This window comes from Rhipicephalus sanguineus, chromosome 3 (assembly GCF_013339695.2).
Source record: "Rhipicephalus sanguineus isolate Rsan-2018 chromosome 3, BIME_Rsan_1.4, whole genome shotgun sequence".
In the NCBI taxonomy this organism is placed as follows: domain Eukaryota; kingdom Metazoa; phylum Arthropoda; class Arachnida; order Ixodida; family Ixodidae; genus Rhipicephalus; species Rhipicephalus sanguineus.
The window spans coordinates 156029318-156047376 of record NC_051178.1 but is presented as its reverse complement, the minus strand read 5'-3'; the positions used below and the strand labels follow the sequence as shown (position 1 = coordinate 156047376).

At 46.5% G+C, this 18059-nt stretch overlaps 1 protein-coding gene across 2 annotated transcripts in view; it reads left to right on the top strand.

The window, feature by feature from the left end:
• LOC119387543 (T-complex protein 1 subunit gamma-like) overlaps positions 1-7249 on the top strand; it is a 233059-nt gene extending 225810 nt beyond the window's left edge. For both annotated transcript variants that reach the window (XM_049413538.1, XM_037654967.2), the window contains 6 exons: positions 1416-1497; positions 1677-1775; positions 3343-3529; positions 4205-4345; positions 6542-6673; positions 7007-7249. In XM_049413538.1, coding sequence (XP_049269495.1) covers positions 1416-1497; positions 1677-1775; positions 3343-3529; positions 4205-4345; positions 6542-6673; positions 7007-7126 — 761 coding nt within the window. In that variant the 3' untranslated portion in view covers positions 7127-7249. The remainder of the gene's footprint in view (positions 1-1415; positions 1498-1676; positions 1776-3342; positions 3530-4204; positions 4346-6541; positions 6674-7006) is intronic.
• The last annotated feature ends 10810 nt before the right edge of the window (positions 7250-18059 follow it).

Here is an 18059-nt window from a genome sequence, read left to right as displayed (position 1 = left end):
ACGTAACTTCAACAGCCTCTCTCACTCTCTTTTTTCACATGCATGATTAGTGGGCAGGCAAGGCTTGTTTTTTTCACATAAATTTTACTCATCTGGGCAAGTTGAACCAAGTTCTTCATGCAGTAAGCCATAATTGGTGCTAGAGGGACACTTGTGTATGTTACGTCCTCTTGTTGACAATTACAGCAAATATGGTCGCTGACCATTTATTCAGACTCGGCGGGAACCGCCGAAAAGTATAAATAATCGAGAGACCGGAAAAAAGTATTCACCAAAAAAAAAAACGCCTTTATTGGCCCAGTGGCCGGGAAAACTTGTCATTGCGTGTCTTCACACACCCACGCTTACGCGCAACCAAGTCGGCATGTATTTCAGCCAGTGTTTGGCCATCGCTGTTGGTCGACAATAGCCCTGTTTGTGACTTGGCTAAATCCACATTTGACCGCTGTGGTGTTGGCAGCGCGTCATCATTGTAGTCACTGGCCACCTGTGCTGGTTCGAAGACCTGCCCTCATCATCGTCCAACTCTGGGAAAACTCCCGATAAACTTTGGATTGAGGTCCGCCACCTTACACCTGGCGAGTAGTCGCTGCTTTTTTCGCCATTGTCAGTGTCCTGTAGTTACCGCGTTTCTCAATTAGTACCGACAGTGCAGATGGAATGGGTGGCATCAGAGCCATTTCAGCAGAATCAGGCCTCACACGCCAAGCAACAAACAAGAGAGCGAAACACAAAGCGTGAGACGCAGATCACCCTCAAGCGCCGTACCGAGCTGAATCCGAACAGTGGCTTGGCTTGGTATTCAATGGATACCTGACTGCCTAAAGCCAAAAGGCAACCATTATGCATAGCCAACAAACATAGCCTTCAAGATTGGCAATTGTAATTTATGCGTGGATATTTGACACTGGGCATGACCTTCAGCCATAGCCAGTGCAACCTGTCGGTGCTGGCAACCTAGCAAAATATTGTAAACATCGCTGAAAGCGTGTCATGGCATTCAAAGTTGCACTCGATCAGGCAGCCGGAGTCCGAAAAATTTAACGGCGTACTGTGGGGCATCCGAATTTTCAGTCATGTGTTTACCTTGCTTCATTGGGACGAGTGACGGTGCCGTGAAGATGTCCGAATAAACAGTCGGCGACTGTACCAATTAGGCCGTGAACCAGTTCAATGCTTTTCATGCAAAGGCTTGTTTTCACATCATGTTAAGTTTAGCGAGAAACCAATGTAAAATCTTTTAATACTGTGTTTTTTCTGCTTGATAAATTTATTTCACTGTGTCCGAAAAATATGCTTGGCATCTTCACAAGTCATACTTCACAGACATTAGGCTTTGGTGAAAAGTGCTTTGTTGGATTGTGATTGCTTCAATCTCCATAATCTGGTGTTGTTTAAATTATTTATCTTACCAGACTTGGCTCAACACTACCTCATGAAGGCCAACATCTCTTGCGTGCGGCGTGTGCGCAAGACTGACAACAACAGGATAGCCCGGTAAGCATGGTTTCCTTAGTACAGTGTAACTCCTCACCTTGCCTCATTTTTCGTCGAATCTTCTAATTTGATGCTACCTGCCTAATATTGAGACATGTATTTTCTGTCTGTTTCGGTGTCACAGACAGCATAAATCAGAGGTTCCATTTGTCTTTTTTTGTTTGTTTGTTTGTTTTCAGTGTGTGTGGAGCAACGATTGCAAACCGCACAGATGAGCTGCGTGAGGAAGATGTTGGCACAAAGGCTGGCCTCTTTGAGATCAAGAAGATTGGTGAAGAGTATGTGTATTTCTGCTCCCTCTTCTGGTTCTTTGTGGCATATCAAAACCAGTTAACAGCCATGAGTTTGAAAGCAGCATTGTATGTTTAATGTATGCATGCTGTTGCGTGTTGAAATGGGCATAGTTGCATTATTGCTGCCTTTTAAATTTAGTCGGCCAGGCATGCCCTGAAGTTTCTGCATTTTATCAGCTTGCAATGCAAAGGTGGTAATAAGAGGTCATAGACGCACTTGCACCACAAGAAATATTGTTGTCTTTTGGGTTGTCTCTGTGATGGTGTGGAAAACTCTTGCATTGAAATAGGAACATGAACATGTCTGTTGCCAGTTCCAGGTCAAGAATTCAGGAGTTGCCCCTGTGATGAAAGCTGGCTTTGTCTGCATTTTGTGCTGCCATGTTCCAGGAGAAAATTTTTAGGTGGATTGCACAGACAAACTCAAGAAAAATCCATTGATGATTCAGGCTTTAAGATTTGCTGCTGCACATGCCATTTGCATGACCAGTCATGATCGGCGTTCTTGGCTTAGTAGCATACAGGTCTGCAGTGAAACCTTACAGAAAGGGCATGTTAGTCATGCTCTCCACCAGTTTTTTCTGAAGCAGAAAAGGGGACACTGTACTGCCGCTACAGAAAAAAAATAGCACAATTGACCAATGACCAGAGCAGTAAAATTGTGCCTAGTATTCAAAATATGGGCTTTAGGATGCGCTGTTGTCCGCCGGTCACTCCCGCTTTAAAACATGGATCGTGCCTGCCACTCTTGTTATAGCATGTTCCAGAACAAAACGCTGGTTGCTGTGATACTCCCGCTCCAGTCATCAGATATGGGTGGTAATGTTTTTTTGCTCCAGCTGCACAATGTACAGACACGGTCCTGCAGAAAAGTAAAACGAGTGTCGAAAGAGCATATATACATACAACCTGTAATGACAGAGCATTAGTTTGCCTGACATGCAATCTTGTGATAACATTATGATTATCCTGCAGTTAGCCTTATAAAGTTCTTCTGTGTTTAGTGTAGACATTTAAAGGCACATTTGCCTGTTGAACACAACCTAAGAATAAATGTAAGCTCTGCTCACAGCAATCTCTGTCCCACCCAGAGAAAATTTGCATAGGTGTCCCAACCAATTGCATTTGTTCATTTCCATGACGTGGAGCACCTCTCACATATTTCAGGTAAGTTATTTTGTCGTACAGCCACATGTTCATGTCGCTGGTCCCGATCGAAAAACTTGGACTTCCTGGCAAATTTCAGCTAAGGTTCCGACATCACAGCTCGGGGAAACATATTTCAAGCAGAAACAACGAACTTTTAATTATTAACATGCATAGTATTTACTGTAGCAACGAAAAAGTATTTAAGGCTAGAACGGGAACCGCCTAGAACTACACCACAGTTCTGGGGGCAAAGCTTGTATTTATTCTTAGGTTTTGACCGACTATAGATTATTTGTCGCATTTCTTCGGTAGAATGCAATCTCTTTTGATTGCCTCCTAATTGCTCATGAACACGGCATCAGCATCGTTGCGTGGGGTGATGAAGATGTGCGTGCCTCTGCAGGTACTACTGCTTCATCACCGAGTGCGAGGACCCCAAGGCGTGCACAATCCTGCTGCGTGGTGCCTCTAAGGATGTGCTGCAGGAAGTGGAGCGCAATCTACAAGATGCCATGTGTGTGGCACGCAACGTTCTCCTCGAACCTCGCCTTGTGCCTGGGGGCGGTGCCGTTGAGATGGCTGTCGGGCATGTGAGTATCTGTAGTGCACGTACTTGGTGGCCAAAATAAAACATGCTGTGTGCCACATAATACAGTCAAACATAATTTCAGTTTGTAATTTTTAACCACTGCACCAATACTTCAGGAGCCACTAAGAATTTGTAAACATTTAATTGCGTTAAACCTTCTGATTGCTCTTTTCGTTTAAAGGATGTGTAGGTATTCTATATTTCATGTATGAATGAACTTGTCTTTTGTGCCCTATTCAATTTGATGTTTCATTGCTCACGGAGGCAGTGGCTCGCAGTGTGTGTTCTCTTCAGGTGTTCCTTTCTTTGCCTGGGAATCAAATTTAATTTTTATAATCAATAATGGGGCACGGGAAAATTGGTAGTAAGCTGTTTATTTCACCATAGAAGACGTACAAAAGTCCGTGGTGCAGCGGCTGCTCAATGATATACCCAATCTTTTGTTAAAACCAGTACTATATTACAAACGGGACCGTTAGACGGTAGTGTTTGGCGATGAATACACGCTACGACTCGGTTGCACGAAAGTGTGTAAAAGGGTAAAAGTCCTCCCCTCCCCACAAAAATGGGAGGAAGAGGCAAAGGAAGCTTTATTTTTTTCTTTAGTTTGTATCTACAGCAAGTGTTGTAGTATGGGTAAGAGATCTCATAATCATATCTGTATATTGTGGCGCAGCTACTTACGGAGAAGAGCAAGAACTTGACAGGAGTGCAGCAGTGGCCGTACCGTGCCCTGGCCAAGGCACTGGAGATCATCCCAGCCACCCTGATCCAGAACTGCGGTGGCAACACTATCCGCACACTCACGGCCCTGAAGGTAAGGCACACACTTGCACCATCCATTTGTAATTGCAGCACAGTGTGGGTGCATGTACCTTCGTACCTTGTTGTGACGAATTTGGGCATAACAAATACGTAGGTATAACAATGTACTGAAGTTTTTAAACTCTTAGAGTCAGTAAGGTGACGAAAGGGGCTAGTTGGTTCATGTTGGCTTGGCGATGCGCTTATGGTAGGGAAGTGCTACAAAGAACACAGTTTAATAGAATGAGCATGAACAATAAACCAGTTGAAGTTTGCGCTTGTTCTGTTAAACTGTGTCCTGTGTTCTTTGTAGCGTTTTCCTACCATGAGCGCATCACGAAGCCAAACTCGTAGACATCACTTGAAAAACCCGCGAATAGCTCGGACCCGTAATAGTCCGAGGTGTATTTTGGGGACTGCAAACCTGAGACAAAAAGTTTGCACCCGAATGTAGCCCGAGAAAAACAGAAACTGAATACATTTATTTACGCATTTATTTATGCACTTATTCATTTTCGTCTGACGCACTTTCTTCCGAAACTCCCTTGTCAGAGATGTCCTCCCACAGCACTTCATCTTCAGTGCCATTAAGGGCGTTACAAATCTAGCACTTCTTGAAGGCACGACGAACGAGCACCTCGGGAATGCAGGCCCAAGCCTCAGCGATCCACGTGCACAGCAACCCGTTGCAGCCGTCCGGCTTTTCGGAGTCCGCCAGGTGACACCAAAACACGCTGTGCGCGGGTGTCGATGGGTGCCCCAGCAGTGCTCCGTTGCTCCCGAACAAAGTCTGTAAATTCTCATTCAACGTTGGGAAGCGCTCCATTTTTCGGCTTCCGAAAACTTCCCAGGTTGCTGCACATAAAGAAAGCTTTTCTCTGTTTCCCCCAGCCGCGAATGCTTCACTCGTTTATGCAGAACTGCCACCCCGCAGCACAGTTGCCAATGGTTTCGGCAGCTGAGATCACCTTTCTTTTAAAGGTAGCTGAATACTGCTTTCACGGTCCTGATACAGTGTAAGATCGTGACAGTCGTGAAGTGCGCCAAGTGGCTGCAAGGGGACTGTTGCATGTAGGACTATGCTACCTAACACAGAAGCCTGATGATGATGGCGTCGCTCAATGCTGAAACCAAAACTGTGAATTCGAGCTGAAAATTTTTGGGATTCGCATGTAGTACGGGGCAGAAATTTTGCATCATAAAATCTAGAAAAAAACCTCGGACAATACGCGGGTTTTTGCGGTATTCCATTAAATTTCTGGTTTCACTTTTTTACTAATCAAAATTGTACTGTCAATGATTATAACATAATATATTCATTTACAAAACCAGAAAGTACTTTCCATGCATTCAGCGTGTCTCTTTCCACTAGGTTTAGTGCTCGTTTATCATGGCAGTTCGAAACTTCGAAGTCTCTGCACTGTATACAATGGTGGTCTCTCCACTCCATGCAAACAGCCAGCTCGCTATCATTGTGCTTCACTCTCACTATGGTAGTCAGGCCAACATGGCTAAGCGTTGCCTTCGGTATCCCATCACTGCACTCTCACCGGCCATGCTTAGCCGTGTGAAAAAGGCTGTCATAGTTGTCTTTACAGCAGTTCCTTAATGCCGGTGTCACACAGTACACTGCTGATTGCACCCGATCTCGATCCTGATCATGTTCCTCAACAGTGATTGGCTCCATTCTGCAGGTTGCGAGAAGTGAATCATGACCGATAAAAGCTCACAGGTCCCTTATGCACTCACCTAAGATGACTGGAAGGCGAAAGCTATCTTTTTCTTCTCTGTCGATGTATTGATCCTGCCCCATCACCCTTCGAAAGCTTTCTGCACAGCCTCCGTGATCAGCACACCTTTGACCAAGCTCATGGGAGGATGTCAAAAACTTTGGTTATCTGTGACGATGATGACGTCACATAGGGACATCATCACATGATGATTTTTTGCATCACTCCTGTTGACACTGCCGATGCAGGATGCCAGTCAATTTTCAATTTTAATGAGGCATCTAAGGCTTTTGATCTGTATCAAGCCCAACCACGATAAAATATGGTTGTTTGACAGTGGTGTTGGTCTTCCATTTTTCACTCTTCCCAGTCACAGCATACTGCTTTTTATTTTTTGAATGACCAGTACAGGGAGCTTTTGGTTCACATGCGAACTTGCATCACAGTAATAAACGTCTTGCTCTTCTTTTTGTCCGTAGGCAAAGCATGCCGCTGGTGAAGGCTCTAACTGGAGTATTGATGGTGAGACTGGCAACATCGTGCCAACAGATGAGCTCAAGGTGTGGGAGCCATTGGTGGTGAAGCTGCAAGCGTACAAGACCGCAATTGAGGTACGTGATAGAAAAGTGCTTTGAAGAATTATCTTGCAAACTACTTACATGTCACTGCTTTCACTATCATTTCAACCTTTTTGAATAACCCTAGCATTGTATTTGATGGCACCACACACTGGCAGGTCTTAGATTGACTGGTTCTAGTGGCAGGCACTTATGAATTGAAGTTTTCATCTTTTTAGTGAGGCTTTCTTGCACTCCATAAGGTGTCCAGCGGTTGTTATTATTATTATTATTATTATTATTATTATTATTATTATTATTATTATTATTATTATTATTATTATTATTATTATTAATCCTGTCATTTTGTGTCATGTTTGCTTGTAGACTGCCATTCTCCTTCTGAGGATTGATGACATCGTCTCTGGCTCCAAGAAGAAGGGCAAGGGTGATGGTGACCAGACACCAGCTCAGCCTGCACCCACAGAAGAGTCTATGAAGGACTGAGATCATCATGATCTTTGTTGGCCAGCTCTTATTTAATGGTATACACTGCAGTGTATAAGCCTTTTTTTTTTTCTCCTTGTACTAATAAAATGGACCAAAGCAACTGCTTCGGTTTGCTTGATATTTCCTCTGCCTTGTGGCTTGCTTGTCTTGCATTGACTGCGTGTGGTGAGAGAGAGAGGATAAATGGGCCAGTTGCATATCGACAATGTGATGGCACAGCAAATCAAGGCATTGTTGTTGCTTACAATATATCTTACAGTTTAATACACCATCACAGTCGAGAGTGAAACTCTCTTCAGGGTTGTTAAATATGAGTTTAATTTTAATTTGTCAAGCAAAATGCAGCAAACAACATGAAAGCAGTGCAAGTAAAAGTGTTCCACGTTGCCGGAAAGGAAGGTCAAATTTCACGCAAGTGCAGGCTTGCCTCATTGTGTGATTAGTTTTGTCGGTGGCCGCTCTTGATCTGCATCGTTATCACAGCAGCCTTCATAATTGTTCCGATTTTTAAGGAACGAACATTCCTCAGTCATTTCTGTTGTGGCTCATATGTTCTGATTAGACTACCGGGCAAATGTCTTTCTTGGAGGGCCCTTCTTATTACTGCGACAGCGCACTCTGCACAACCACGTAGACTATGCACACGCTAGCTCAGCCACAGTGGGTACCTCGATGCAGGAAGAACGCAGGGGCGTCTCCAGAAATGTTTGTCAAGGTGGAGGGGGTTCAACCATACTTTACGTGTGTTTGTAGTGTGCATGTATATATGCACATGCAAAACTGAATTTTCTGAAACGCCAGAATTCTGCGGCAGAAGTGGCACTGATGTCGTGCAACGATTACATCGCGGTGTCCTACACTCCAATATATGTTACGCATTGGTTTCACAAAAATAAATGTTTTGGTGAAATGTGAATTTGGCCTCGAGGGCCACCACAGGAGAGACCGGCGCTGCTATCGCTATGACGTGGTAAACGCCATCACGTGGCTCTCCTCTGCCGCCGAAAGCTTTGCCAACGCTGCTCGCTGCATCTCATGCCCGAGGTTGAAGCTTTGTTTTAAATGCGAATGCATTTCTTAGTCGGGCTATGTAAGGCATCCGGCGTTGTCCGCGGCACCCTCTCCCATAGCAGCAGCTGCGGGCGCGCTTACCCTCGCCCCTAGCAACCGGAGCATGTGGTGCGAGAGAGTGTAGGTGCAGTGCTTCGCCGCTCCTCTCGCCGTTCGCTCTCTCTCCTCCCTGCGCCCCACTCTCCCGTCCGCTCGCGCCTCACTCTCGACCGTTCGCTGGCTGGGCGCCTCTCAAGAACATCCGGAAATGTGTGCTCGAGACGCCGCTGTGAAACGCCAACGCCGAGCCGAGAACGCTGGCGCCCCAATCTCCCGTCCGCTCGCGCCTCACTCTGACCGTTCGCTGGCTGGGCGCCTCTCAAGGCGATGGCAGAAGTCGGTGAAGGCGAATGTCTGACGGCATCGGTACCGTCTCTCGGCGCAAGAAATGCATTCGCATTTCGTCACGATTCCCTTCGGGGAGGTGGGGGCATTTTTTTTCTTCAGCATTGTCTATTGCTCTGTGCCGCAGTGCCGAACGTATTCGACCGAGCCCGGTGTGAGTTTCCACGCATATCCCAAAACCAAGAAGCAGCGAGGTGCGTGGTTTATAAAGCTTAGAATGGGGAAGCAACCCAGCATCCATTATCGCGTGTGTAGCAAGCACTTTCGCGAAGATTTTGTGTACTGCGCTGGAGCTAAAATGTTCGGTAAGCACTACGTGAGACTTTCCGTGACTGTACACACAGGAATTTACGACCTTTATTCACGCCAGGCTGGAAAAGACGGTGCCTGGTTCCCGAAGCAGTGCCGTCGCAAAACCTTCATGTCCGGCCCTTGGACCGTCCAAAACACACCGAGCGTCGCCGGAAGGCGCTCGGCACAAGGGCGGCGAGAGTGACTTTGTCTCGATCATGGAGGAAGGAATAATGGTCTCGATGTTGTTCGTTTACGCTGCATATTCGAACATGGTCGGCTGCATAGACTGCCTCTCCTTCCGTTAGCAGCCGCGATGTGCTGAACTGCTGTTCAACGAACTCGTTGATGCCAGAGACCGGCAGAGTCACTGAAAACGAGATACGGTAATTGTAATTAGCAGTCGAACAAGCGATTCACACGTGCTGGCATGATATCACATCAGTCAATGTACCCCTCGCAGAGAAGCACACTTATTAAAATATATCTTATAAATCATCGTCCGGCAACAGTTCTGGCTAAAGGGGTAAGCCGCACTCACCACGAGCGTTGTGGGCATTACTGTTATTGCGGCGAAATAACTTATGGCTACCTTTACGAAAGATCTCGCGAACCAGGGGCGTAGGCAGAATTTTTTTTTTTTTTTTGGGGGGGGGGGTTTAACCATACTTTATGTATGTTCGTGCGTGCGTTTGTATGTGCGCGTGTATATATACGCAAGCAAAACTGAAAAATTTCGGGGCGTAGCCAGGGGGGGGGAGGGTTGAATCCCCCCCCCCCCCCCCTTGGCTACGCCCCTGTCGCGAACGTAATAACCAATGTCGAAGCATCCTTTGCACTCTGCCATTTGATTACGCGCTGAAAACTAGGGTAGGGTGGCTAGAAGTCCTCGCCCCATTCTAGCCACCCTAACTAGAGCAAGGCGTTGCCGTGAATTGTGCGCGGCAGTCCGCGCCGATCGAAACGGTACCTCTCGGCCGCGCAACTTCCACGCAAAAGCAAAAGATAGGTGGGCGATGTCGCGCTTACCTCAGTAAACATAAATGTACACGAGTTGCGAGGATGCTTCGAGTTACAGATTATTAAGTAAATTACATAACTCACCTTTTACAAGAGTGGCCTCTTCACGCTCGGTGTCCATGGCTCCGCGCGCACACGCGCCGTCGAGAGTGCACGACGCGACGATGACAGCCCGTTGGCTCACGAAAAACCTTTGCTGGCAAACACTCCGATTGCTTCACAGCTAATACAAGTGCATTCAACGCTTGCAAAACGAGAAAAATCGTGGCTGAACACTGGCGACGTCGAACACTCCGCGCACTCGGTACCACGTGATGCCGTTTTATACGTCACAGAGAGATTCCGGCAGACGGCGTCACGGTATGTCCTCGCCGCCAATAGGTAAATTGAATACGGAGAGGCCCCGCCCACTGCCGCCCAGACGGCCGAAGCGCGACGGCCGATCGACTCCGCGACTAAAGAAACAGTCCCGCCAATGCACTCTGCAATGCTCTCCGAAGGCGGGGTTTCCGGCCGTCCGGCTCATGACGTCAGTCTGGAGTGCTCAGCCATTGGTTTAGGCTTTGTGTATCCGCCTTCGAGGAGGTAATGACGCAGACTTCCAAAGTCGAGCTTTCCACCATTCCTCTAGCCGATCGTGGTCCCGTCCCTGAACTCTTGTGACCGGCTCCCAACCCATCTTTCCTATCTCTTTCTTCTCCGTCGCTGTGCCCTTACTTTTATCCTTTTTTCTTTCTACTTTTCTTTTTATCCCCATCCCCCTACCCCTCCTAGATTTTTCCCTGTTCTTTCTTAATTACCGACAACCATTGAAGCGCCGGCGACGAATATCATTGGCTAACGCTCGTCTTCGGTAGCCATGTTCTTCCTAACTCTTTTCCAGCACCTGGTGAAACTAAATCCCCTTGAAACGCGTCCCCCATTCACTAATGACAGGGGGTTGACGGGAGGAGAAAGGCGCGTCGCGGTAGCATATTGTCCGCTGAAAGATGCGTGGCTAATGTACTTAGACGCACATGGCTTTGTCAATCTTCCAAGTTAGGAAGAAAATGGCGTCGGACGCCAGCTGCAACGTTTATAGAACCAGGTAAGTTGCAAAACTCCCTGCGTCAGCCAACCCGTCGCGCGGCGCCGAGGCAGCTTCCGGTTTGGTGGCGCTGGCGGCGCAACAAGCTTCCGCTAGCAGACGAAAATGCGTAGTCTGCGTGGCAAGACGCCGGGGCAGCCGTTCAGAAAGGGCTCCGTTGTTTACGCTCCGACTGTATATTATCGAGATTTTTGGTTGCGCTGTCGCTGCAACTTAAAACTGAGTAATATTTAGCAGCGGTAGACAAAGTCACTAAAGCTTTGACTTTCTAGACTGTCCACGGTAACTCATGCTTGATAACATAACTTGCAAGTCTGTCCGTAATTATTTAGATAAAGTGGATACTTGGGCGTGTTGGTACTTATTCCTTTTCGTTGTGGACTGTGCGGGTATTGCGCGATGTCAACGAATAAATATTTGTTGTAAGTCAGCGCTGTTTGTTTGTGTAATCCTTTTTCTGGTGCTCCGTCTTTTTTTTTTCGTTGTTTTCTGCTTTGTACCGCGGCTGTCGTTACTTGCAATTATGGAGTGGTAAAATTGCCGTGTGTGCACTGCACGCCACAATTTCAGTCCTGCTACTGAAAGAAAAATTGTATTTATTTCACGCACGCAATGCAGAGAAACAACTTTTCCGATATTACATGTATGGTGTGATGCCCACAAACGGCACAACTTATTTAGTCTCAGGTATAAAACTTTGTCAAAACAGCTCTAGTTAACTGTAAAAAATTATTTTCAGCACAATTTTTAGACTCACTCGAATCAAGGCAAGTTCCGGAATATCTTTGGGGCGCATCCTTCGATGGTCGAGTCTCCTTTCCGCTGACGATTTCAACCTTTGACCATGTGAGTGAAAGTCTTCAGGATGTCTTCCTCATGAAAGTGCATATCACATACACGTGATACGTCGGACAGTTTCTTGTCCTCACGAGGAATAGCGCGATCCCACGCCGCTCGCTGGTCAGGGTCACTCGGGGCATAAATAGGTTACCAATTACGTCTCGGATTTCGCGGGACTCTCCCGACTTTTCATACAGCGTCGCGAGCCTTCCCGGTCGGGACAGCTATATGTCCCGGGTTTATTCCGGACCGCCCAATTAGAAATTTTTATGTGATCCAACGCACGCCCGACAACGCGCGTCACGCTCCAGAACACGAAGTTCTCACGCATAGCATGCACGAAGCAATGTTGCGGTGGCTAGCGGTGGCTGCGAAGGGCGCTTTAGTTACTTTAACTGAACTTCTGGGCGAAGCGCGACAACTTTTACGGGTACATTCTCCAGCAAGAGGAAGTGTTGCGAACAGCACGTAACCAGCTGAAGAGGCCGAAACAATAAAGAAACAATGACCCCCGTCCCGACTCCCTTCATTGAAGAGTTGATAACCCTAGGCACTAAAGAAAGGCGTCCCAGATTTCCTGTAACCGCTCGTACAGCTGAGAACACAGCATATGTCGGCATGGTGAAGACACGCACATCCGAAGCACAATAGAAAGCGCGAAACTGTTCACGCAGAAAGCAGCCTCCACGGATACTGACGCGCCGCAACGCCGGCTGAAGAGAGTGGAGTGAATCCTGTTGCGACAGCAGCGCCACATCTGTCGCTGATGGCGGCGGCGCCGCGCAACATCACTCAGTTTTGCAACTGACCTGGTTCTATAAACGTTGGCGTGAGAGGGGGCCGTGAAAGGAGGCAGTTGTCGGTACTTAAGTAAAAAGGAAAAATCTAGGGACTTTACTACCCCTACAGGGCGCTTAGCCGTGTCGCTGATGCAGACAGAAATTAGCGCCCTTTTCCTTTCCCACCATTCAGTACCGAAATGCACTACAACCGCATCGGTGGTCAATTGGCTAGGGCGTCCGCCTCTAATCCGGGAAAGGCACGTGTTCGATTCCAAGTGTCGCGGCTTTCCTCTCAAAATACTGCCAAGGCCGCTCAAAAAAATGTTTTTTTCGCTCTATCCGCCTCGTGCATCGGTATGGTGGCGCCACCGCTCGGCTAAGGCGGTTGTACCCTCTCCCAACCCCCCATAGGATCCCATGCATTTTGAACGAAGTTTGCGATTTCGTTGCGCAAAAACAAACTAGCGCCATCTCTCGACAATACGCCACACCGACGACGCCACACTTCCTCTTGCTTCCACCGATAAGCGATGCTCCTAGGTGCCCCTCTCTCCACTTTCTTTTATTTCTTTCGGTGGCCGTGAGAGCGCGCGCTGTGCACTGTGCTGTAGCGCACCCGACAACCCAGTCAAAAAAATTCAAGTGGTCCAATTGGAAAAATACCAATTGGCACCAACTGGTTTTCGACCAATTGGAATTTCGCCACCCATTGGAACGTACCAATTACATCCAATTGGTAAACCCATAGAGTTTCCTAAAATGACCTAGAGGGAACTCTGGCGCTGCGATCGTTCAGCCACCATGGGAATGATGGGTAGTACACGGATTTGCCTAGTCTTCGTGCTTGTGGGCTTCGAACGCACTTGTGGCTTTGTTTATTGCGATGTTTTGCTTTTCTTTCGGATAAAAGAATCGATCGTTGTGAACTTCGTGACCAGATTTGAATCGGTGAGCCTAAAGAAGTTAAAGTGGTGAAGTGAAACTGCTGATTTTTGCTAAACTTCGTTTTGCGACAAAGCGGATGCAGGCGACGCGGAGCCAAACGGAGCCGAAAGAACGAAGTTTAGACAAATCCGTGTACTACCCATGATTCCCATGCTGGCTGAAGCGCGATGCATTGCAGCTCCCATAGACACTAGCGCCAGAGTTCCCTCTAGTAAGTATTGTAGGAAACTCTATGGGTAAACCAGTTCATATCCAATTGGTAAACCATTTGGGTAGAGCTAGTGGTAATTGGTTGACCAGTTGATATAGACTGGGGTCCAATTGGTCAACCACTTGAACACGCATGGTCATCCAATTGAAGCTAACTGGTGCCCAAATGGGTAGCCAGTTAAAGTGAACTGGTGTTCCACTGGTAATCCAGTTAATCGTAAATGGTCACCCATTTGAAACTAGGTGGTGTTTAATTGGTTAACCAATTGAATAGAAGTGGTCATCCAATTGAAGCTAGCTGGTGCACAAATGGGTAACCAGTTGAAGAGAACTGGTATCTAACTGGTCAGCCAGTTGAAGGTAGGTGGTGTTCAACTGGTTAACCAATTGAATAGATGTGGTAATCCAATTGAAGCTAACTGGTGTCCAAATGGGTAACCAGTTAAAGTGAACTGGCGTTCAACAGGCAATCCAGTTAATAGTAAATGGTAACCCAATTGAAACTAGGTGGTGTTCAACACGAAGAGCCTTTATTACACAACAGTTGTTCGGTGAAAACATCTCATACAGAGGGGGCTTCATAGTACAGCTCTACAATTCCTGCTACCAAGGGTATTCGTTGTCAAACTGTTGCCCGCTCTGCTTCAGCTTCAGGAGACGAGGTCGCGGATATATCCTCGTTGCTTAGGGTTCTTTCTTTGTTCCGCGTTGTGTCAGCAATCAGACATGCTGCGTGAAAGAAAAATATGACAAGACTGTGAGGAAAATGAGCTACATGGCTGTAGTACAGAGGTTAACACACTTTTCTAAAATGCTGTAACAGCACACTCCAGCACGAGCAGTTTGAGATAGCCCACGCTCGAGCATTCACCCTAAGCAGTCATGCATGCAAACGTCGTCAGTGCAGTGTAAAGCGCACCGTTCGAGTGTTTTAGACAAGTGTGTTCACCTCTGCACGAAGGATGAAAATGTTCAATAAGGTGGTATGCTGGGCCAGTTGGTGCAACATATTGTAGATTGTATGAGCGGAAAACAGCACGAATAGAAGGAAAGAACTTGACAGGACAGACGCTCAACTTCCAACTGCAGTTTATTCGAAATTTTTCTCACAAGTGCAGCCACCTTACCACAAGAAAAACAAGGCCAACAGGAAAGTTACTTATCTGAATTGCCGCCCTTTAACTATTAAGAAAGCCTATTTCTTTATCATTCAGCGCTACGGAGGGAACACTGATGCACGTGGTTGAGTTTGCTTTAATCTGTACATCTTCCGTGATCTCTGTGGTCAGTCTGTGTTTTGATTTGCTAAGAACATTAATGCTCGTAAACTGCGGATTGCACCCGCAATCTCTCTCAAGAGACAGGTGCGTGCCACCTGCGAGAACCTTCCATGACGATGCATGTTCTCCGAGTCTGTCATTTAGACATCGGCCCGTCTGGCTGATGTACACTTTTCCGCAGCTCAATGAAACTCTGTACACGACCTCATCGGTACAGGGAACAAAGTACATGGCACATGTTTTTGTGCAACCTTTCTGGTTCACATTTCCCTTCCCATGATCTCTTAACCATGGAGCACAGCTTGGCCAGTTTGCAAGGGGCTGTGAGCACGACGTCAACCCCGTGCTTGCGACCAATCTTCTTCAAATTGTGCGACACAGAATGCACATACGGCATAACCACAATCTTTTCTGTTTTCCTTTTATCCTGGGTGTTGGTAGCATTTGTCCTCTTTAACTCCTTTAACAACATGCCACCCACTGCAACTAGCAGACTGTCAGGGTAACCCGAGCTGAGCAGGCGACTCGCTTGAGCAAACTGTGCTTTATGTAATGGGGACAAGGCTTCTTCAACGACGAACTGAGGCAGGAAATAGCAATTGCTCTTTTTTTACGAGCTTACTGTGAGAAGAATCATAAGGTATACAGACCCTTCTTAGACTGTAGCGAAATTTCCCAGCAAACATGGTCAACTCAATTAAAAACCTCGGTAACATCTAAACACTGCAAATCATCATTGGCTGGTTGTTCATGAGTGAATGATAATGAACTTTAATCGAGTTGACCATGTTTGCTAGGAATTTTCGCCACGGTCTAAGGAGGGTTTGTTACCTTATGATTCATCTCACAGTAAGCTCGTAAAAATATAGCAATTGCTATTTCTTGCCTTAGTTCATTGCTGAAGAAATCTTGTCTGCATAACATAGAGCATAGCTTCCGCAAGTAAGTCACCTGCTCAGCTCGGGTTACCCTGACAGTGTGCTAGTTGCAGTGGGTGGCATGTTGTTAAAGTTAAAGAGGACAAATGCTAACAACACCCAGGATAAAAGGAAAACAGAAAACATCGTGGTCATGTTGTATGCGCATTCTGTCGCACAATTTGAAGAAGATTGGTCGCAAGCACGGGGTTGACGTCCTGCTCACAGCCTCCTGCAAACTGGCCAAGCTGTGCTCCATCGTTAAAAATCATGGGAAGGGAAATGTGAACCAGAAAGGTTGCAGAAAAACACGTGCCATGCACTTTGTTCCCTGTACCGATGAGGTCATGTACAGAGTTTCGTTGAGCTGCGGAAAAGTGTACATCGCCCAGAGGGGCCGATGTCTAAATGACAGACTCGGAGAACATGCATCGTCATGGAAGGTTCTCGCAGGTGGCACGCACCTCTCTCTGCACTGCAGAGATTGCGGGTGCAATCGGCAGTTTACGAGCACTAATGTTCTTAGCAAATCAAAACACACTGACCACCGAGATGACGGAAGCTGTACAGATTATAGCAAACTCAACCCCGTGCATCAGTGTTCCCTCGGTAGCGCTGAATGATAAAGAAATGGGCTTTCTAAATGGTTAAAGGGCGGCAGTTCGGATAAGTAACCTTCCTGTTGGCCTTGTCTCTCTTGTGATAAGGTGGCTGCACATGCGCGATTCCGTGCTCTCGTGAGAAAAATATCCAATAAACTGCAGTAGTAAGTTGAACGTCTGTCCTGTCAACTTCTTTCCTTCTATCCCTGCTGTTTTCCGCTCATACAATCTACAAGATGAAAATGTTAGCGATGTAACAAGACTTACCGCGTACAGTAGCTCCCACACGTTATGCTTGCTGCGCCCGTGCACCGTGTCCACTGCAGTTGGCTGCAGTCGCGAGCCAACACTATAGTTAGGGTAAAGAACGAAATGTGCGAAAGCTGCTAATAATGCAACAATTGCAGAAGTTCAAAAGTAAAATACTTACCTCGAATGTGGCTGAATCCACGGACCGTGCCAACATGAATATTTCAAAGACGCCGGATATAAAATACGCCGGTGATTTGTGACATGATGCGTCTGATGCGTCCACAAGAAAGCGCGGTCCGATCGCGATGACTATGCTGATGGCACTTGCCGCAACGCACGCACTTCTGAGAAAATTAAATTTTAAGATTATCGCGTTTGTCAACAAACAGTACAAAATTTTGTAAGCAAGAATTCTTTTTTTATTTTAGAGCTTATTTTCACCTTATCTTACCTCTTGAAGTGGAACTTTTTTGGAAGGTTTGTTAGTACGAAACCAACGCTTATCAGCCGTTTTCTGTCCGTGTTCTCGTGTCAGCGAAGTGCGGCGGCTGTGCGGCTGTTCGCAAACTTCGCATCGTTGTAAAGTGGGTAGGCTTGCAGGTGGTATTCAATTGGTTTACCAATTGAGTAGATGTGATCATCCAGTTGAAGCTAACGGGTTCGTAAATGGTCATCCAATATATATATATATATATATATATATATATATATATATATATATATATATATATATAAAAGAGCCTGACCTACCTTTTTTTTAGGGTTGCCATGTTAGTTACAAACATATTGCAACTAAATATTTCAAACAATGGGTCTGCTACGATTGTAGAGTGCTTTTCCAATTTGAATCTGCACATCCAATTGGACCAACAAGCATTCCAATTGGGAAGCCAATTGGAACGCACTGTTCCAATGGTTTTCCAATTGGAATTTGTGACACCAATTGGACTAAGAAGCATTCCACTTGGGAGACCAATTGGCAAATGGTGGACCAATTGGAATGACCACTTGGAACTGTGAGGTCCAATTGGTCCTTCCTGTTGAAGTGCAGCATTCCACTTGGTTTCCAATTCATTCCATTTGGGACCAATTGCTGGGAGCTGGTATGACCAGTTGGACCCATTCACTTTTTTTGACTGGGAAGACCGGCTGGGCTCGTCGCTTTCTGTCGCACATTCCTTGAAAGTTGCAGTGTTTTTTGTGTTAAGACGGTGGCACACGTCGACGATGAGACCTGATTTCGTTCAGC